Genomic DNA, 23162 nt, shown 5'->3' with positions numbered 1-23162 from the left:
CACCTCTCTCCCATTCATTCCATGTTCTTCCTACAACAAGGTGATTACTCTTACTCAATGCCTCTCTCCCATAACAACCATAAAAAATGTTATGGAAAAATCAAGTTTGGACTTAGGTGGCACATAAAATCAAGTTTCACCTTAACATGGCCATGGAGTCATCTTCCTTGGTTGGGGAGAAATCTAAGAAAGTAAAATATATATAATCATTTGTATCCAGTTGGCTGGTGAGAAGAAATTTTGTTTGTTTTAGTGGTTTGTATTTTCTTTTAGATTAGTAAGAAAGAAAGAGAAAACATAAAGCATTACAATTTTTTTTTTTTTGTATCTATTTTTCAACACGTATGTTTATTAAAAAAAAAAACAAAACAAAAAAACAAAACAGAAAACATGACAATTTTGGTTTTCATCAGATTGCGCCTCATAGCCTCCGTGTCACAACCTTGGTAGCTGGTCTGTCCATTAAGCATTTTGGTCCTTTTGTAAGGATACTTCTCTGTCCATTAACCGGACCCTATTATTTATTAGGGTACTTCTTTTCTTTATAGGACCCTGTCCTGCAAACTATTCATAAAGGAGTCAGGGTATGTATTGATATAATTTGCTTTTAAGGACTCACTGACATTGACAGTTAATTGCAATGCTATCCTAGGTTGTCACTCATTTTTCCTTAAAACCCAACAAATCATATCTAATTAAATTAATTAGGATATGAAAATATCTAATTAATTAGGATATGAAAAACAAAAAAGACAAAAAAATATATATCCCAGGACTTGGACCTAGCTATAAAGTCAAGATCAAAGATACAATTTAAATCTTCTCATCTGCTGGATGCCATTTGCTACTATCCATGGCCATGGTAAAGGTGAACCTTGATTTTATGTGCCTTTTAAGTCTATAGACTATAGCCCAAATAACTTGGATTATTTGAGAGTATGGTTGTGACTTGTGAGTTTGAGCGGGATTTTCATTTTCTGAATTTCTGTGTTGTCAGTAAAGCTGTTTTCTAGCTGAGTTTGTTTGACCACCCTATAAATTTTCTATGACAATTAGAAAAAAAGTTTGAAACCCTCAAGTATCACATAAAATCCAGTTTCACCTTTACCATGGCCATGAACTTCCGTGGTAACTGGTAAGGGAGAAAATCTAAGCAAGTGAAAGAAAATTTTATTTTAGTTTTTTTAATCATTTGTTCTATTTGGTTGGTGATAAGAAAATTTTGTTTTTTGTCTTGGTGGTGTGTATTTTACTTTATTTTATTTTATTGGTTGGTAAGTAAGAGAAACTGAGGAAAAAGAAACTATTTAGTTTCTTTTTCTAAAAATTAAATTTATATCCATTCTTATTTAAATTTATTTTTTCAAAAAATGATTTTATTGTTTTAAAATAATTATAAAAAAATTTATACTAATTTAATATTTTTTATAATCAGTGACGGCTCTAAAAATGTTTTTTAGAATGGTCACTAAAACACTTAAATGATAAAAAAATTAATAAAGAGATAACTTAAATATATTAACGTCACAAAAAATGCAAATAAATAAACCATTACAATTTCCTTCTACTAACAAAGAGAAAAAGGAAAAAAAGGATTGATAAGAGATAAAACGGAAATTGAGAAGTGAGAGAGTATGAAATGATAATAGAGATGAAAAAAATGGAGAGAGAGAGAGAGAGAGAAACAAATAATACTTGTTACAATTGACCCGAGTTACTAAAGAGAGAAAAATTGTTGCGACTACAAAACGAAAAATAGCATAGTTGCCGGCTTTATCAAGGAGAACTCATGACCACAATATTTCTCTTGTTATCCATTTTTTTTAGGAAAAATGAAATTAACGATTATTTTTATGTAACGGATTGAACGAGTTACAAATTTGAATAATTATTGTAAAGACTCAATTCGTGACGGCCCCAAAATAATACTAGGTCCACACGTTAAGGGCCCAAACAATATAATTTGTAGAGCGTGGGTTTGAAAGGTTAGGCCTTGGTCACCAGACGATGGCTAGTCGTGGTATTCATGGCGATTTGCTCAAAGATACACCTGACATGCTCAACAATAATCTGTTCTGGGACATCATGAGTGGCTCCGGCCCTAAGACCTTGTTCAAGGAACTTCATATCCTCATACCTCTCCCTTTCTTAGGACTCCCTGGTCTGGAAGCCCCCTTTCTTTGGCGAACAAGTCTTTATTATATAACCCTTCTCGGTTGATCTTGTCCCTCCACCTGTTTATCGGGCAGGCTCCTATCCGAATACCTGTCCCATCAGCCGCCTCCCCTTACTTTTTGTTAGTTGCACTAACCGAAACCACACTGTTCAGGCATCTTTTCTCATTAATATGGCTAGGACGTCTGCGGGCGCGTTTAATGCGAAGGTGACGTATTTACCTTGAACCACCCCCACTCTGTACCCCCATGTGGGTCCCATTCTACTCGCCTCTTCTTCTGGGGGTGTTTTGGAGGCAACCTTCGACGAGACGTCGCTCTTCCCTTTGAAGTCTTGGGATGCCGAGGACAAGGTCATCCTCGGCTATGTCTCTAGACTATTTGGCCTTTCCCTACTCGTCCTCGGCAACTACCATCCTCGACACGGGCCCTGGGCCTTAGTGGAGAGTAGGCCAGGTCGTAAGTTCTCTGGCCCTACAATAGCCCCTCAAAATCCTGCTATCTGGCTCCTCGGACGGATAGGAGGGTTTTGATGACATCAGACGTCTGTCAATGCTTGTCAATTCTTGTCACCTCTCGGTTCCCGAGACTTTTCGTCTGCCCGAGACACGTTCTTGGGGCCTTTGGAAGGTGAAACGCGTCCTCATTAAATGCGGGCGGCTCTATGCTTCCCACGTTCAACGGCGTGATGGAGATCTAATGGTGGGGATTTCCTTGCTTTTATGAGCGGGAAAATTTGTACAGTTACTTTCGATGGGAGGCATAAATGATTTTTGGAACTGATTTGTCTCTTCAGTTTTGCACTTAAGAGTTCTAGCGCATACACCTTGGGTTCATCTAAACTTCCGTCCAAACTCAAGTCTATCTCCAGCACAAAAAGCCTGTCCGAGACACTTTTCCTCTTTTCTGTAAGTTTCCTGCCTTCACTAACTCGTGCTTTTTCTTTTCTGGGTTTATTTTTCTCTTGTTCCTCTCCTTCTCCCGTAGTTGGTTGAGTTTGTTTAATAGTTCTTAGAGATGGTTAAAATGAGACTGAGGAAATTGGTTGATACCGAAGAGGCGATGGAAAAGTTCATTGCCGATTATAGGATTCCCCCCAACGTGAGTTTGAGGCACTGTAAGATGGGGGAGTGGCATATTCTGAGAAATACAGGCGAGGTGGTAATTCCTGTTCTCGCCTTCATAGAGGGGGGGTATGAAAATCCCCATGGGGCCAGTAATGAAGAATTACCTTAGGCATTTCCGGTTAGCTCCCACCTAGTGCGCCGCCAATATGTTTAGGATTCTGGGTTGTGTGGATGCCCTAAATGAGAAAATGGGGCTAAGACTAACCCATCATGATGTGAATTGGTGTTACAATCTCCAAAAATTAAAGGGCAAAATCTATTACATGAAGACCAGAGACGAAAGGGTTCGGTTAATTCAGTGTCTCCCTGACTCCAACAAGGGGTTGAACAAAGACTTTCTTATTGTATCTGAGGAATGGCACGACGGCGTTCCATGCCCAATGGTGGAGGAAGAACCAAGTGGGGTATAGAGAGTGGAAGGGTGCTGATCCTTTGCGCCATTTTAATTTGATGTGGTTCGGTTACTAACTATGTGCATGTCTTTTTCTTGCAGATCCCAACGCCTTTCATTGGCACTTTCACCTAGTTAACCGGGTGGACTTGGAGACTGTTCTTCAAGCGGTAGTTTTTGTAAATGACAATGATGGTCAAGTCAAGGCCGCTCACAAAATCTTAGGGTACGCTCCCCTTCAGAAGTCGTTCTCCGACCCAAAGCACGTGATTAGCGCTAACCGTCCTCGGCTTCCAAAAATTACCGTAGTTGAATAGGGGTTTTTGATCTTTGAAGGATCTCCTGTCCCAGAGGGCATCCCATTGGTGGGCTCTTCGTCGTTTCATCCCGCAGCGGAGGACGAAGATAATTTGGATCCGTCCGAGGAGGGTTTTGGGGCATTTGATCAAGCCGACCCATCCGAGGATCCTTCTGGCGATCTAGGGGACCCAAACTTGTCCGAAGCGGAGCTATTGTCAGTGGGTACATCCTCCCAAGCCGAGATGGGACCTAAGAGAAAGCCCCCAACCAGCTTACTCGACCTCCTCGAGGGTCAACCGGGGAAGGGTGCGCAAGGAACACCGCAGTCCAGTGTTCCATCTCCACCACCTCAGCCCCAGACCATCCAGACCAGGTCATCCTCCACCAAGTCGCAGCCACAATCTTCCTGCCCCAAACTTCCTGCTTCTCCTCAACCAGCTCTGCCTCCTCGGCCGGAGCCCACTGACTCAAAGAGAAAGAGGAGTCCCAAGGGTAAGGAACCCATGGATGGGGGAAAATCCCAATCTTCTAAGGAGAGGGATGAAGCCCCGTGTGTGAAACAATTAAAGATTGGGCACCAAAGCAAGGGTAAAGAGACCGAAGCCCAATCCGTCCAAAGTAAGGGGAAGGGGATCGAAGCCCAATCCTCACCAAGCGCCTGGCTTCCCGCCCCAACGCTCCACGGGGGGCCACTGTTGGAAACCGCGTCCATGAGGGACCTTGGAGATGGCGAGGGCGGTTATGTGGCCGACGCATTAGGGAGAACCATGCTACTTCCCACCGACGTGGATGAGTTGAAGAAAATGAGGATGCAGGAGGTTTTCCTCAGTACGAAGAGGTACTTGGGTACGGTAAGGCTCTTGAAACCTAAAATTTTATTAACTCTTGCTCCCGGTCTGTCACTCACGATGTATTTATCTCACTTGACAGGCTCTCCAGGCCACCTATAGGATGAAGGAGGAAGTTAACAAGCAGAGTAAGGCCGCCGAGAATGAACGCTCCAAACGCATAGATGCCGTGCGGACTCTCAAAGCTTCCGAGGACGACCTCACAAAGGTTAAGGAGGCCTTAAAGGAGGCTATCCGAGAGAGGGATAGCGCCTCGGCAGGTTTAGATGGCGCCCAAAAACAGGCCGAGGAATAGACAAAACGTCTACTCGAAGCCGAAGATCAGTTGCAAATAGCCAAGGAGCAGATCAGTGATTTGAAGAAAAGACTGATCATGGCAGAGAATGCTAAAGGTGTGGCGGAGTATGCTCGGGACAAAACCGTGAAGGCCAAACAGGAGGCTGAGTTTGCCAGAAACGAGGCCGAATCTGCTAGGGACAAGGCCGAGGATGAGGGTTACAATAAGGGAGTAGCTGAAACCCAAGCCTCCCTTAAAGCCCAAATTCCCGAAGTGTGCAGGCTATATTGCTCCCAGGTTTGGGAAGAGGCCTTAAAGCGAGCTGGGGTGGATGCTTCGTCTGATTTGCAAAAGGCGGAGAGCATATTTTACCCTCCAGCCATCCGTGAGGCTGCTTCCGCCAGCTCCGAGGCTGTGAGCGATCAACACGAGGCAGGGGTTACTCAGTCAGAAGCTGCACAGATCAGCGTCCCTCCTGGCGAGTCGCTTAAAGGGGGAGAGCTTCATGATGTGATAGAAGCACCTGAAAGTATGGATCCCGAGGTGCCCAAAGAGGATGCCGAGCCTACAGTCAGCGCTCAGATCCCTGATGCTGAAGAGCCAGCCATCCTTGCCCAGCCCCTGCAGGTTATTCCCCTCGCTGAGGTCCCTAAGAGTACCGACACCGATCCTGCTCAGCCTTCCGTAGAAGGGATTGTCCTCCAGGGTGTCGAAGCTAGTCCTGTTCTGCCTTCCCAGGATGTGGTCGACACAGAATTGAAGAAGTAGAAACCCCGGCCAGCCTCCGTATTTGTTTTTAGTTTAATGATTCACTAGTTTCTCTTTTATTTTGAAAATTTTGTAGTTTGCTTGTAGTTGAACCTGTTGAACACGTATATGAAATTCTTTTCTTCCTCTTTCCTTTTGATTACATGTTAGTTGCCCTCGTCGATACTTACTATTGTTTATGATTTTTGAACTAATTATCTTAACATGTATGAATGGTTGTGCATATGGTATATTTAGGATCATGTTTCAGAATGCTAGCTCACCCGTGCTCATAGGGTATTGAACTCGTGTCTGAACCTATTTCAGTGGGGATATAGGCATCACCTGAGATGTCATGTGTGTTGTTAGGACCAACTTGGTGTCCAGATTTCTTTTAAGTAGTTGGTTTCCCCATAGGTTTGAATCCGAGGACCATGCAATACCTTGATTCTGTCAAAAACTTAGTTTTTAAGTAGTTGATTTCCCCATAGGTTTGAGTCCGAGGACCGTGCAATACCTTGGTTCTGTCCAAAACTTGATTTTTAAGTAGTTGGTTTCCCCATAGGTTTGAGTCTGAGGACCATGTAATACCTTGGTTCTGTCCAAAACTTGATTTTTAAGTAGTTAGTTTCCCCATAGGTTTGAGTTCGAGGATCATGCAATACCTTGGTTCTGTCCAAAACTTAGCTTTTTTAAGTAGTTGGTTTCCCCATAGGTTTAAGCCCGAGAACCATGAAATACCTTGGTTCTGTCCAAAACTTAGCTTTTTTAAGTAGTTGGTTTCCCCATAGGTTTGAGTCCGAGGACCATGCAATACCTTGGTTCTGTCCAAAACTTAGCCTTTTTAAGTAGTTGGTTTCCTTATAGGTTTGAGTCCGAGGACCATGCAATACCTTGTTTCTGTCCAAAACTTAGCTTTTTTAAGTAGTTGGTTTCCCCATAGGTTTGAGTCCGAGGACCATGAAATACCTTGGTTCTGTCCAAAACTTAGCTTTTTTAAGTAGTTGGTTTCCCCATAGGTTTGAGTCCGAGGACCATGCAATACCTTGGTTCTGTCCAAAACTTAGCTTTTTTAAGTAGTTGGTTTCCTTATAGGTTTGAGTCTGAGGACCATGCAATACCTTGGTTCTGTCCAAAACTTAGCTTTTTTAAGTTTGGGGAGATTAGCCCCTCAGCCAAGGTGTGGGACATTGGTTTGGGGGGATTAGCTCCTCGGCCAAGCTCTTAGAACCATTCACGCTACTAGCGCTTCGAAGCATAGCCCCTATTGAAGAAACGTAACCCCTAGTGGAACTTTACGTTAGGACACTACAACAGGCTGTTGGAAATGATGGGGGGACTTTCTCGATCCACCGCCTGTGCCAACACATAAGCCCTTCCCACAGACGGTGCCAATTGTAAGGACTCAATTCGTGACGGCCCCAAAATAGTATTGGGTCCACATGTTAAGAGCCCAAACAATATAATTTATAGAGCGTGGGTTTGAAAGGTTAGGCCTTGGTCACCAGACGATGGCTAGTCGTGGTATTCATGGCGATTTGCTCAAAGATACACCTGACATGCTCAACAATAATCTGTTCTGGGACATCATGAGTGGCTCCGGCCCTAAGACCTTGTTCAAGGAACTTCATATCCTCATACCTCTCCCTTTCTTAGGACTCCCTGGTCTGGAAGCCTCCTTTCTTTGGCGCACAAGTCTTTATTATATAGCCTTTCTCGGTTGATCCTGTCCCTCCACCTGTTTATCAGGCAGGCTCCTATCCGAATACCTGTCCCATCAACCGCCTCCCCCTGCTTTTTGTTAGTTGCACTAACCGAAACCACACTGTTCAGGCGTCTTTTTTCATTAATATGGCTAGGACGTTTGTGGGTACATTTAATGCGGAGGTGACGTATTTACCTTGAACCACCCCCACTCTGTACCCTCATGTGGGTCCCATTCTACTCGCCTCTTCTTCTGGGGGCGTTTTGGAGGCAACCTTCGGCGAGACGTCGCTCTTCCCTTTGAAGTCTTGGGATGCCGAGGACAGGGTCATCCTCGGCTGTGTCTCTAGGCTATTTGGCCTTTCCCTACTCGTCCTCGGCAACTACCATCCTCGGCACGGGCCCTGAGCCTTAGTGGGGAGTGGGCCGGGTCGTAAGTTCTCTGGCCCCACAATTATATATTTTTATTCTTTTGTTTTTGAATAGGATTTTTGTTGAATTAATTTGTTCACTTGTTGTTTGGCCTAGTCTTTTTTTTTTTTTTTTTGGGTTAATAATTGTTATTATTTAAGCCTTTTTTTTTGTTTAAGGGGTTAAGGATTATGTTTAGGTCCTTTAAAGGCTAGAATTATTTTTGGAGTAATACTATATTTACTACATTTTCACAACAAATCTTATGTGACATGCTATTATTGGTAAGTAAAAAAATGATGTCAGCTTACCACATAGGATTTGTTGTGAACTTATTTGTGAAAATGTTATGGACAGCATTTTGTTGAATCCAAATTCTTGTGATTATCAAGTCAAAGTGTTAAATATTTTTTAAGGATGGTCAAAATAGGTTAGTTTAGTGTGTTTGTGTATATATATAATTTATTTTTGTAGGAAGACCCTGACTTGAACGAAAAAATACTTACATAGCCCTGGAGTAATGCTTCGAGCTCTCACATAGGGGGTGGGCTTCATGGGGGGACCAACGTGTGAGGCCCACCCCTTATGTGAGAGTCCAGAGCACTGTATTAACATAACAAACTTTTGTTTTAATCAGATTGCAAGTCTGGAGCATTGTTGTGACAGGTCAATATCATGTTTAAGATCTACAAGCTAGGTTTTAATTTTTACAAAACCTAGCTTTTAGATTTTCTTTTCCCTTAATTTCTTTTTAATGTTTTAAGAGGAGAGAGACATAAAAGAGTAGCACAAATATAAATTTACCCATGCTTTTAACAGAGGTGGGTAATGAGAGACAAACAGAACTTATCTCAGGTGGGTAAAGTGCCAATTTTTAAACTACAGGTAGGCAAAGTGTTTTTCGGGCAAACCATAGGTGGGCAAAGCATAATTTTTCCTTCTTAAATCATACATTTCTAAAATATATAATAATTTCTCATTTTTTGGAATTTAATTAGATTTAAACTCTTCGATTTTTGCACTTAATAATTCACTCACCACAAAAGTTAAAAAATTAGATAGGCATGTGGCATAAGATTGGATTCCAATTGAAATTGAATTTAAAATCTAATTGATTTGAAATTTTTTGATTTTTACACTCAATAACTCGTTTGATACAAAAATTTAAAATTAAATGGGAATTGTGGCTCAAAATTGAGATTCAATTAAAATCTAATTGAATTTTTTCCAAATTTTATTATTATTTTTTTTGTGACAGAAAATTTTAATTTTTAATATTACCAAGTGGTGGCACAACTCATCATGTGGGCGCAAAAATTATGAACTTTTTCGTGGCTAGAAAAATCGGAAGACACGACAATTTTGGTTTGATCATATTCCGCGTCACAACCTTGGCAGCAGGTTTTTTTTTTTTTTTTTTTTTTTTTTTTTTGGCGTTTCAGGCCAATTTTTTACTATTTATTTACTGTTGCGGCTACTGTTTATAAACAGTAGCCGCAATATTTGATTTTTTCTGTGAACAGTGCACATCCACAAATTTTATTTTTCAGTCACTTTTTTATTAAAAATGGGTCTCACGGTACTATTCACACATTTAAAAATTATTTTACTACAATATTTTTCAATTTTCAGTTTTCAACTGTATCCCAACGGACCCTAAACTTTTTGGCCCTTTTCAAGAACATATAATTTATTAGGGTGCTTCTCTTCTTTTAAGGACCCTGTCCTGCATTCCGCAGAAAAGGACCCTGTTCTGCAAACTATTAATAAATAGTTATGAAAATTTTTATAGGAAATTAAAAAAGTAATAGATTTTATTTATTTTTCAAATTTTCAATTTTTTATTATAAAATAATTAAAATATATGATTAATGAATGTTTAAATGCATCAATTATTATTATCATTTTTTGTTGTTGAAAAAAGTGCATATTAACTGAACCCAACTAATTAAACTATATTTCAACTAATAAATCATTGAAGAATTATTTCCATCTTCAAAGAAAAAATAAAAAATAAAAAATAGATATGCTTAATAGGCACAGTATGGTACCCGTTAATACTATCCAAGCTTTCCAGGAGTACCGCGTGCAACACTGTTACAGGGAAACCAATAGAGCAGCTGACTTGCTTGCTAACATGGGGAGAAGTCAAGATATGCAGTTTATTTCTTTTGTAAATCCTCCTTTTGCTGTGTTGGAGGCTCTAGATTATGACTCTACTGATGTAAACAGGCCCTCACGGACCTCTTTGGCTTTTGATTAATGATACTATGTAAACAGGCCCTCACGGACCTCTTTGGCTTTTGATTAATATTATGCTACATCCTTTTTACCAAAAAAAAAAAAAAAAAAAAATGCTATCCAAAATAAAAAACCTAGGGACTTGGACCTATAAAGATCCAAGTACATCTTAAATCATTGCTGGATCTGCCAACTGTCCAAACCGACGTCTAATTTTGCCATGTGAAAAAAAACAACTGGTCAGTGTCGCACAGGCACATCACATGATTCACATGTATTGGATCAGATATTTAGATCCTTCCTTTGTTTCCTTTTTTGGTAGAAAGGGATCCTTCCTTTTGGTTGCATATGGTTAAGGCAAATGTCGGGGTGTGATGCTGGTTAAGGATGTACTTTTCATTTAAAAAGCCACAAAAAGTTGTAAAAATGTGTAAAAAATAGTATAAAGCTGCAAAAAGTTACAAAAGGGGTCAAAAAAAAAAACTGTACAAAAAAAAGTAAAAAAGAAGAAGAAGAAGCTGTTGTTAGAGCATTAGCATTGAAAAATGCTAATGCTATATTTCAGTCCTTTTTAACATTTTATGTCTCAAAATGGGCTGCATCAAAGGATGCTAAACACAGAAATTGTAAAAATTTTTACAATAGTGCTACAGTACAATTCTATCTTTAGAATTGTACTGTAGCACAATTGTAAAAAAAAAAAATATATTTTAATCGGATTTCTCTCTCCTCCATAATTTATGTTATCTTCTCTCTCTTCATTCTCTCTTTCTCATCTGCTCTCTCCGCTCTCTTCATTCTCTCTTTCTCACTTTCCTCTTTCAAACCCAAACCCAAACATCTCTTTCTCATCTGCTGCTGCTGCTACTTGTGCGAAACGACGGCGTTGAAGAAGAAGAAGAAGAAGTAAACGACATCAACCATCTCTTTCTCATCTTCATTCTCTCTTTCTCACTTTCCTCTTTCAAACCCAAACCCAAACATCTCTTTCTCATCTGCTGCTGCTGCTACTTGTGCGAAACGACGGCGTTGAAGAAGAAGTAAACGGCAGTCTCCGCTGGCAACGCATTAATCTATGTGGGATTAGCATCGACCAATACTAACCGGGTTGAAGATCGGAGTGGGTCATGGCATGGGTCACGGAGATCGGAGATCGGAGTGGGTTTTTGGCTGTGACCGGTGTTTTTGGTTGTGGTTTTTGGTTGTTTTTGGCGTGGGTCAGGTGTTTTTAGTTGTGGTTTTTGGTTGTTGTTGTGGTTTTTGTGCTTAAAGGGGTTGTGGGTCGTGATTGGGTCTGGGGTTTGGGTCTTGGTTGGGTCGTGGGTGGGTTGTGGGTCCGGTGTTTGGGTCGTGGGTGACGGCGTGGGTGTGGTGGTTGTGGTTTTTGGCTGTGACCGGTGTTTTTGGGGCTGGTTTTTGGTTGTTTTTGGCTTGGGTCCGGTGTTTTTGGTTGTGGTTTTTTGAATGGGTTTACTCCGGTGGGTTTCAAATCGGCGGTGTGGTTTCTGATCGGTGGCTTGGGTGGTGGGTGTGGTGGGCGTTGTTGGCTCTGGTTTGATGGATTGTGCGTGTGGCTGTGTGTGGCTTTGTTGATGGGTCTTTGTGTGTGGGGTTCTGTGAGATGAACCAATACTAGAGGTTGAGGGAGGCTGAGGAAAAAAAAAAAAAAAACGGTTGGAAAGCCTAGGAAGTGGAACTGAAAAAAAATATTGGTTAAAAAGAAATAATAAAAAAAGATTAAAGAATAATATTTTAATAAGAATAGAGTTTTAGGATGTGGGAGGTATTGTAAAATGGGATGGTATAAGTAATAAAGTGACTTTTTGAGATGGTATAATAGTATAGCATAGCATTTCTCAATGCTAGTGCTCTAAGGTGCCGTTGAATCAACCCTATGCTTAAACACAATAGATCCAGACTCCAGTATATATATGGAAGGTACTACTGTACTAAAATATAAATTTAATAACAGGTAATTGAAGGGTGTAATATTTCTTAAAATTACATATGATTAAAATTATATATGAGATTTCTCTTTATAATAACTGTGTGTGTGAGAGAGATGAAAGATCTGCATATACTAAAGGGAATAGTTTGATACTCGAAGAGGCCTGGATATATATAAAACAAAAATACATCTCTTGTACGGATAAACCTGTCTTCTTTTTTTTTTTACCTGTTCACGTCACTTTTTTAAAAAAAATTTTATTTTAAAATTTTTACTTAAGGTCTGTTTGGATATTGTTTATTATTGAAAACTGAAAATACTATAAGAAAATAATTTTTAAATGTGTGAATAGTACCGTGAGACCTAGTTTTAAAGTTGTTTTTGCTGAATAAAGTATTTGTGGGTCCTGTGAACAGTACACGGGATCCACTGAAAAAAGCACAACGCAGCTGAAAACACTTTTCAGCTCTATCCAAACTAGGCTTTGGGTCCGTTTGGATACCGCTTATTTTGTTGAAAACTGAAAATACTGTAGCAAAATAATTTTTAAATGTGTGAATAGTGCCATGAAACCCATTTTTAATGAAAATGTTGTTAAAAAAAGAGATTTATGTGTCTTGTAAATAATACATAGGACCCACTAGTGTGACACATCTCATCGCAGAATTTGGACGTTCAAAGAAGTAGTGGTCCATTGCACAGAACCCACTGACAGGTTTGTGTCCCACATTCACGTGCTTCTCAAAAAAACAAAAAAAAACAAAAAAGGGAGGAAATTGCAGACACGTAAGTTTTCATCCATATCTAAATGGATAATTATCCTTACTTTTTTATTTATTTATTTTTATTTATTTATTTCCTCTCCGACACTCAGCCCGTGTGACTCAAATTCTAAACAAAATAATAATAAAATGTACATGCTTGTGCGGCACCAAAACCTTACCGCATCCATTATAATTTTTTTTCTCTTCTATATCTTACTTTTTCACGGTTTCGAAGTACGAATTTTGCTATAAATCCAAAAGTTTAATACTTAGAAGAAAATAGAAAAAAAGAAAAGAAAAAAAAGATCAAAAAGGAAGCAAGGCAATAATTTTTCAAGTATATCTATACCTTTAACACTTTCAGATTAAATTATTTTCTCAAGTTATTTCAATATTTTGAGTAATCAAATTATATGTCTAAGCTTTTGGCCTTTTAATTAATCTCTTACTTTAATTGTTAGTAACTATGTATGGGCTAATTTTGTTTATTTGTTTTAATATATAAAATGTATATTTGTAGTTAATTGAGATTGTGGAGAATCCTAAAAGTGATAATGAGTCCAGAAAATTCTAAACAAACTTGTATTGAGATAGAATTTGCAAATCTTCCTTTGGATTCTTCTTTAAGAAGAAATTTTTTTATTATTTTCCTAAAGATATAGATCAAGTTTGAAGAATATATCTACAATGTGGACCTTATCAACTAGTTGACCATACTTTTCCACAAAGAGAATTTGAAAAAATAAAGTGTTGATCTAATTCAACATGGTTCAATGAATATAAGGATCAAATTTTTTATTATTTTCTTTTAATGTTGTCCTCTTAAGCTTAAGTGTTCGTTTGGCATTAGATTATAAGCTAATTTTTTTTGTATATTTCATGTACTATTTGCGGGTTTTACATAGCTTTTTTTTGTCTCAATTTTATTTCAAATAATTTACTTTTAGTTTTTGAAAATAAATTAGCCCTTGATTTTTTTTTTCTACATATTATACAAATCAATAAGCAATTCCCAAAACATAGAATCCATGAATTACATGGTAGAATTGAACTCATGGGGTCAGTTGACTTGACCACAACACTAATTAGATGTTAACATTTTCCTTGGCGAATTAGTTTCTATTAAGGTTTAAATTCCACGAGGCCATGTTGCTCAATTCAACACGTTTATTTATTTTTTTTTTTTAAAAAAAACTGAAAAATGCTAAAAACATAAAAAAGTCTACAACTTTTATCACAACTAGTGTGTAACTTCGTGTATATGCACGAGTACAATTAAAAACAATTATAATCACATAGTTCAAAAGATACATGGTATTAGCTTGCATATTTTTTAAATGGGAAAATTACACTTTACCCCATTGTGGTTTGCCAGAAAAACACTTTGCTTACCCGTGGTTTAAAAATTGGCATTTTACCCACCTAAAGTAAGCTTTATTTGTCTCTCGTTACTCACCTCTATTAAAAGTAAGGATAAATTTGTATTTTTTCTACTCTTTTATATCTCTCTCCTCCCAAAACATAAAAAACAAACAAGAGACCAATTAAGTAAAATTTATTTAGCCTTCTAAAAAATGTATAATTTATTGACAATTTTAAATTTTTGTTAATAAAAAGAAGGGGGAGTGGGCAAATTTAAAACTTTAAGGACTTTTTCTTTTGAGAAACTTTAAGTGTTAAAATAACTTATTTGAAATATCAGGGACTAAAAGTGCTCACCATGTAAACTAGAATTCCATATGAAAAACAATAATAATAAATATCTAATGCTAGAATATATAATTCCATATAAACATAGTCATAATAAATGTCTATTAATAATTATAATATTATAAAATTTCATATTGAAAAAATATTTTTAAAATTTTAAAAAAAAAAATATATATATATATATATATATATGTGGGGCCCGGCCCAGAAATGATGGGCTATTCCAAATTCAGGCTCGTCCGAGGAGCGTCCTGTCCGAAGAGAAACCACGTATGAAGCATTACTCAATCCCAATAAACGCCAAGGAAACCTGTCCGAGGAGTAACACCTCCTCGGACCTCACGAAGCCCAGACGAGGAGCTCTCCCCAGCCACTTCAGTTCATCCTCCCAACATATAAAATGAATAAAATCCAAAATATCCCATGGAGAGCTACCACCACATTAATTGCGCCCCAATCACCCTCTTGGCGTCATTAATGAGGAAATGACCCCTGAACAGTACCGCCTTGGCCTCTGCAACTCACATGGGGAGAGATGAAGGCGTCTGATGGGACAGCCACTCAAATAGGTGCTTAGATGGTCAACAAGTGTAGGGTTGAGATGAGAGAATGGAGCTATATAATGTAGTGGAGTCCCTTAGAGAAGGGGACGAAAAATTCTGTATGAGGAACTAGAGAAATAAACTTATACGTGAGAGATCCATTTTCGTGTCTTTATTTTCTGCAATCATATTGCCCATGCATCAGACTGAATAGATTCACTGAGGCCAAGTTCTTTGACCCATCCTCTACAAATATTTATTGTGGGTTGCGCTTTGGGCCAGGAAAATCGTGCAACTACAATATATATAAATATATATATATATATATATATATATATATATATTAAACATAGCTCGTTTGGTAAGTAAATGAATTTCATTCTTGACCAAACCCAACAGCTCATTTATAACCCTAGTCAAGGCGCAAGGGCTATATAAAGGTGTCCATGTGAAGTAATATGTTCCCAAGTAACCCATTCAACTCAAAAACGTAGTAGCTTCACCAAAGACCTGAGTCAATGGCTCTTAACCTACTTGCTTCACTCCCTATCTGCAATTTCAATAGACTACCACCTATCCCATCTAAAGGTCCTATCTCACTTGTAAAATCCAGAAGTGGCATCGTTGTCCAATGCATGCCAGCCAGCAAAATATCAAATAGTCCCACTGCTTTGCGGCGATCAGCAAATTACCAACCTACCGATTGGCACTATAACTACATTCAGTCATTGAGAAATGAATATACGGTACGCTTGTGTTACTGTTTTCATTTGTTAATTTTACTAGTGATAGTAATTGTTAATAATGGAAACTGATTATACCCATTAATGACAAACTTGTGATGTAGGGGGAATCATGCACTAGACAAAATAATATGTTAAAGGAACAAGTGAGGATGATGCTTCACAAAGTGGTGGATCCTATAGAGCAACTCGAGCTGATCGATATCTTGCAGAGATTGGGAATATCTTATCACTTTGAGGAAGAAATAAAGAAAATATTAGAAGGACTTTACAACAATATTGACCATGGTAGTGATACTGACATGTGGAAGACGAAGAATTTATATGCCACAGCTCTTAAATTTAGACTCCTAAGACAACATGGATATATTGTGTCTCAAGGTATTAAAGCATATTAAAAAAAAAATTGACAAGTGGGTGTTTACTTATGCCTAAGATAAAAATGAAGTATAGTTTCTTAGATTTTGTAACTTAGGTTATCCAATTAAATTCAACTATGCATGTGGTCATTTTGATCAATAAATTATATGGTTGAATTTAATGTATTGAGAAAAAATAACATTGTTGATTAATGCATCTATATATATAGTTAAATTTAATTAGAAAACCTATAAATATAATATCGAAAAACTAGTATCGAATTTTTAATACCTAATCCTTCATTTATAGTTAACATTATTTTGTTGGTCTTCATAGAAGTTTTCAATAGTTTCATGGATGAGAGAGGAAATTTCAAAGCATGCCTTTGCGAGGATACGAAGGGTATGCTATCCTTGTATGAAGCCTCATTCCTTTCTATAGAAAATGAAAATATCTTAGAAGATGCAAGAGAATTCTCAACAAAACATCTGAAAGTATACATCAAGAAGAATAAAGATAAAAATCTTTCTGCTTTAGTGAGCCATTCCTTGGAGGTTCCACTACATTGGAGGATGCTTAGGTTGGAAGCAAGGTGGTTCATTGATATATATAGAAGAAGAGAAGACATGAACACTATCTTGCTTGAGCTTGCAGAATTGGATTTCAACATGGTACAAGCAACCCACCAAGAAGATCTAAAAGAATTGTCAAGGTAAAAACTAAGAAGCATGGATACTTTTGGATACAAGTAGAAAAACTAGTATACGATATACTGGGGATATGTGAATTTATATATATATATATATATATATATGTTAAGAATATATTAATTTATGAGTAATAATGAATATTAAAGTAAATCTCTAATCATTAAATCATATTATGATGTTCATAATGCAAATTAAGATTCAAAAAAGTAAATAACGATAACTAGATAAATGTTCAACATTGAAGTCAATATATAAAAAATATAAATAAGAAATAAGTTAATAACCTTAGGTTTTAAGCTTTTGTTTAATTTACTAAACTTGAAAGACGCATTAATTGCTATAATTAATTATAACACTCATGTATTCTTCTTTTGTTCAAACAAAGGTCGTGGAAGAGCACAGGCCTTGCAGAAAATTTGAATTTTGTGAGGGATAGGCCATTGGAGTGTCTCTTATGGACAATGGGAGTAATGTTTCAGCCACAATTTGGATATTTTAGGAGAACAATAGCAAAGTTCGTTGCACTAATAACAGTAATAGATGATATTTATGATGTATATGGCACTTTGGATGAACTGGAGTGCTTCACAAATGCTGTTGAGAGGTTTGTAACATCAATGAGGCTATGTCTCGAATACTTTAAAGCTATCTCTAATGATGAAGCCGAAAATAGTATCACCAGTGAGTCACACGTTCCTCGTACGATCAAACGGCACCTGCACAACGAAAAGGAAGAACCTAGCAGAGAGTACCGGTGTGGTACCGGCCAAACACCCTCCGAAGGTCAAGTTAGAACTATTCTCACTGCTCTAGAGTGCTAGAGAGGGTAAATTATGCGTACCGTGTTTTATAAGGGTGCTTGGGTTTTTATAGTAGTAGATGGTTGACTCTCTTCCTTGGAGTAGAAGTCTTTTCCTTATAGGAGTCTTCTTGGGCGTATTTTACGGGATTCTTTCCATATAGGAGTCTTTAGGTTCCTTGAAACGCGGAGAGCAAGTTATTTTACTTATATATGTAAACGGGCAGTTCAATCAACTTGTAGACCCACGCCGTCAGTTTAGGATAACCCCGTCTGCCCAAGTTTACTCCCGTCTGCCTAATTACTCCTGTCAGTCTAATTTTACTTCCGTCAGCTTCAGGATGCCCGGTTACATGTGTGCTCTTCCTTTACTCCCCTGTCAGCCTTGAAGACTTGCTGACGGTACAGTTCCCTCTCGTCAGCTTTGTCAAGCTTGCCCGTCACCCTTATCTAACTAGTTTTATCCTCATCACTTGCCCCCTACTCCATACCTCCGTCAGACTTTGTACTGACGGGTTGTGGAGTTTGTTTTACTGGGATATCGTTCGCGTGGATTTTGTGCATTTAATGCCTTGGACAGGTGGCTTGCTCCTATTGGCTTTGCATTCGATGAGACGTCGCTTCGTCTTTCGCGCCATTTTTTTTCATATATAAACAGCACCTCCCCTCATTTTTCACTATTTCATTCTTGCTGATCTTGTGGAGAGGAAGATCGTCGCCCCCCTTTCGTCAGCTTTACTTCCGTCGGTTTATTTGGCGCTGTCTTTTAGAGTTGTCCAGAAAGCCTTCATACCGGTAAGTCTTCATTTTTCTTTCCTTCCTTCTTCTTTTCCCTTTGTTATTTTGCCTCATTAGTATGGTCGTCAGCCTAGGTACTTAGCTTAAACCCGTCACTTGTAGGTAGTCAGATGTCGAGTAACGCGTCTTGTGAGGAGTCGTCAGTCCGCGAAGGAGCGGGCTACGACGAAACCTTTGGCTCTGGAGATGAGTCAAACTTCTCCCTTCCGTCAGAGAGAGGGTCGTCAGCCCAATCTCCTGACGACGATGAGAGTTTTGCTGAGGGAGATGAGGATGAGGGAAGAGGGGATGGAAATGGCGAGGATGGAGTGGATGTTGACGGGGAGGACAGTGACGGGGATGAGAGATCCAGTGAAGGGACCTCAGAGGGTCCCGGAGATAATCGTCCCTTCATTCTTCCTGAGGATTGGGCCGTCAACAAATTTTCGCCTGGGATGAGTGACAAAGTTTTTAGGGAGTTACGGGTTCGTTATCAAATTCCAGACCACATTCCCCTCCGTCTCCCTACAGAGAATGAGAGGTGTTATTCCGGGAGGACAGCTGACGTTGGCATGTATGACGCCATGTTTGCTGCCGGTCTGAGATTACCGTTGACGGCTCTACACCGTCAGCTTGCTGACTTCCTTGGAATATCCGTCACCCAGATCGCCCCAAACGCCTGGAGGACTTTTATAGGATCTGAAATCCTTTGGGGCAGTCTTAGCGGAGGACACCGTCAGCTCACTTTAGAAGAATTCTTTCATTGTTATAGGCCTCACCACATCGCCTCGTCTAAGGGGACGTATCATTTTAATGCCAGGGAGAAAGGGCTAAGGCTAGTGTCGGATATGCCAGACTCAAACAGGAACTGGAAGAGTCGGTATTTTTTTGTTGAGGGGACGGATTGGGTTTGCCGTCAGGAGGAGTGGGCGACGATGCCCCGTGGTTACTTTGACAATACCTGGGCCTTCGTCAGGGATTCAGGTTAATCCCGTCAGCTATGAGGCTCGTGTGTTTTCTGAGGCGATGCTAACAATACTTTTTATTTCTTTCAGCTTATACCCGCCCTCACATAACTGACGAGCAGGAGGAGTTTATCCAACGGATTCTGGAAATTCCTTTGGAAGAACGTAAGTGTAGGGATTTGATCACCCTTGACACCCTTCACTTATACTGTGGGGGTCCAGATCCGTCAGCGGAAGCTCGAAAGTTGGAAGAATTTGCACGCCGTCGTGAGTAGGCTTTAATTTATCCCGTCAGTTTTTTATTCTTCCGTTACCTACCTTAATGGTGTTCTTTGTGTTGTAGAAATGGACTCTGCGAAGCAAAGGATAAGGGCCGCCGCAGCCCGTCAGAAGGAGGAGAGAAAGAATAAGGAGGCGGCAGGGGAGGCCTCGTCAACTCCAAAGGTCGTCGCTAAGGCGACGAAGAGGAAGCCTGACGGTGATGACAGCCGTCCCTTAAAGAAAGCTGCCGTCACTCCAAGGGACGAACCACTGAAGGAGAAGTCCCTTCCCAAGCCTAGTCATGGTGCGGGCAAGGGGGTGATGACTTCTGCCGGTCCCGTCAGCGAGGGCCCCTGCCGTCTCCTGACCCACAAGGATTATGCCGTCGGGGAGGTTGGGTCCCTGATTAAACCGACGGATATTGAACCTTGTGACCAGGTGGGGACGGAGGAACTAGGGGCGTCAGCCCTTTTTGACCTTACCAGGGTATGTTTACTAAAATTTTGTTTGGGGAAGCTTTGCTTTGCTTTGGTATACTTTTCAACTGACGGATGTGTTTTCTTAGGCCTTGGTTCGTGTCAAGGCCCTTCAAGATCGTTGTGTGGCGAAGGAGGGGGTCGTCACTCGAGTCCGCAGTCACAATAAAAGCCTGATGAACCAGCAAGCTCAGTACAAGGATGCCGTCCGTACCCTCAACACGGAGCTGCAAGAAGTTAAGGAGAAGCTGACGGAGAGCGGTAGTCGGAGTGATAAACTCCAGGAAGAGGTGACGGCACTGAGCGAAAAGCTGCAGACGGCGGGGGCTGACGCGATCAGAGATTTCAAAGCGTCGCAGGCTTTCTTTGACTCGTGTGGCGAATATTATGGCACCGGGTTTGAAGACTGCCTTCAGCAAGTCGCGTCGGCCTACCCGGAGTTGGATTTATCCGGGATCACCATGGGTGATGGAGACGACAGCCTCCGTCAGTCTACTCCGAGGCGCGACGACAGCGTGGTCCTGGCCCAGCCTGCTGCTAATCCTGCTGCTTCTGATTCTCCTGCTGTGATTGTGGATGCTGACGGCAAGAATGCTGATGTTCCTGCCCCTTAGCTCTTATTTTGTATTTTGGCTATGTATAAAACAGTTGTAGTTGTAATTTTCAAACAATCTTTAAGTGTTCTCTTTGTTTCCCTTGGGCTTTTGTTTGTGTATAGTTGTGTTTAATTTCCGTAACTTTTATATCCCTTTGTTGATGGTGGCCTTAGACGAAATTTTGGTAATTATTCTCGTCTACTTGGATTACGTCAGCTATTTTGCACTGTTGGAAGCCCCCGTTGGCATGAATGCCGTGCCTAGGCCTTAAGCTCCGTCGGCTTGATGACCGTTGGTCTACAGCCCTTGCTACTGTTTTAAGGTCGTCAATCTCTTAAATCCGTCATTTTGATGACTCATTATTGTATGTCTTGGTTTGAGGGCTATGTCCATACAATGATCGCTTTATCTAATGGTCGTCAGCCTTTTTAGCTTCTAGCTTCGATGTTTTTAACATCATTTTAGCTCGTCAGTTTCTTAGGACTTGATGTTTTTAACATCCCCCCTTTTTTTTTTTAGGACCTTGTCCCTATGATGATTGTTTCATCTTTTAGACCGTCGGCTTTTTAGAGATTTTTTTTGGACCGTCGGCCTTACCTTTGATGTTTTTGACACCTTTTTGGCCCGTCAGCTTTTTTAAGCCTTGATGTATTTTAACATCTTTCATGGCCCGTCGGCTTTTTAAGCCTTGATGTATTTTAACATCTTTCATGGCCCGTCAGCCTTAGCCTTGATGTCTTTGACATCTTTCTTGGTCCGTCAGCCTTTTAAGCCTTGATGTATTTTAACATCTTTCATGGCCCGTCGGCTTTTTAAGCCTTGATGTATTTTAACATCTTTCATGGCCCGTCGGCTTTTTAAGCCTTGATGTATTTTAACATCTTTCATGGCCCGTCAGCCTTAGCCTTGATGTCTTTGACATCTTTCTTGGTCCGTCAGCCTTTTAAGCCTTGATGTATTTTAACATCTTTCATGGCCCGTCGGCTTTTTAAGCCTTGATGTATTTTAACATCTTTCATGGCCCGTCGGCTTTTTAAGATTTCCCGGACCGTCGGCCTTAGCCTTGATGTCTTTGACATCTTTTTGGTCCATATGTTGTGGACTTAGTGGTTTTGGTTGCGGACTTACTAGATCGTAGAAAAAATACACCAGTAATTTCTGAAAAAACTCCTCTTATTGCCATGCATTCAAAAAGTAATTAAAAGTAAATCCTGCCCCTTGGGCTAAAAAGAAGAATTATTGCAAAAAATTAAAGTAAATGATAGTTCTGAGGAGTGAGACTAAAGTCTTGCCGGAATGTAAAATAAGAAAAAGTTCAACTTCATGCCGTCGCTCCTACTGGTAGTATTTTCGTAAGTGCTCGGTGTTCCATGGGTGCGGCAGTTTCCTTCCTTCCAACGTCTCTAGATGGTACGTGCCTTTCCTTTGCCATGACGTGACTCTGTAGGGTCCTTCCCAATTGGGGCCGAGTTTCCCTTGGGTAGGGTCTTTAGCGGCTCCCATGACCTTTCTAAGAACAAGGTCTCCAACCTGGAAGTCCCTGTGTCGAACCCGGGAGTTGTAATGTTTAGCCATACGGTCCTGGTACCGAGCGAGCCTTTGTTCTGCTATTGCCCTGATTTCATCTATCAGGTCCAACTGTAGTCGCATAGCTTCGTCATTTTTGTTCCCGTCGTGGTTGTGCACCCTGTAGCTTGCGAGCCCAACTTCTGCTGGAATGACTGCTTCGCCTCCGTACGTCAGCCGGAATGGTGTTTCTCCTGTGGGTGTTCTTGCTGTCGTCCTGTAAGCCTATAACACGCTTGGCAATTCATCGGGCCATATACCCTTTGCCCCCTCGAGCCGAGTCTTGATAATCTTGAGCAAGGATCGGTTCGTTACTTCGACTTGGCCATTAGCTTGAGGGTGGGCGGGGGAGGAATAGTGGTTCTTTATTCCTAGTTGCGAGCAGAAATCTCGAAATGAGTCGTTGTCGAATTGCCGTCCGTTGTCCGAGACGAAGACTCTAGGAATGCCAAACCTGCATATGATGCATCTCCAAACAAAGCTTCGTACGTTTTTCTCCGTAATTGTGGCCAAAGCTTCGGCTTCTACCCATTTTGTGAAATAGTCGATGCCTACCACCAGAAACTTTAGCTGTCGTGCTGCTGTAGGGAAGGGTCCCATAATATCTAAGCCCCACTGTGCGAACGGCCACGGGGCCGTCATTGGGGTCAGCTCTTCGGTTGGTTGCCTAATAATGTTGCTGAACCTTTGGCACTTGTCACAGGCCCTGACATAGGCTTCGGCGT

General features: G+C 40.2%; 1 protein-coding gene across 1 annotated transcript; it reads left to right on the top strand.

The window, feature by feature from the left end:
• Nucleotides 1-15665: 15665 nt before the first annotated feature.
• Nucleotides 15666-22353, top strand: LOC115990331. The gene is made up of 8 exons (XM_031114169.1): nucleotides 15666-15930; nucleotides 16032-16308; nucleotides 16624-16999; nucleotides 17383-17678; nucleotides 18697-19557; nucleotides 19629-19805; nucleotides 19882-20285; nucleotides 20365-22353. The coding sequence occupies exons 1-8, from the start codon at nucleotides 15703-15705 to the stop codon at nucleotides 20887-20889; spliced, it is 3144 nt and encodes a 1047-aa protein (XP_030970029.1). The 5' UTR covers nucleotides 15666-15702; the 3' UTR covers nucleotides 20890-22353.
• Nucleotides 22354-23162: the final 809 nt, after the last annotated feature.

This window comes from Quercus lobata, chromosome 5 (assembly GCF_001633185.2).
Source record: "Quercus lobata isolate SW786 chromosome 5, ValleyOak3.0 Primary Assembly, whole genome shotgun sequence".
In the NCBI taxonomy this organism is placed as follows: Eukaryota; Viridiplantae; Streptophyta; class Magnoliopsida; order Fagales; family Fagaceae; genus Quercus; species Quercus lobata.
Note: the sequence above shows the minus strand (reverse complement) of the source record. Positions and strands in the feature narration are given on the sequence as shown.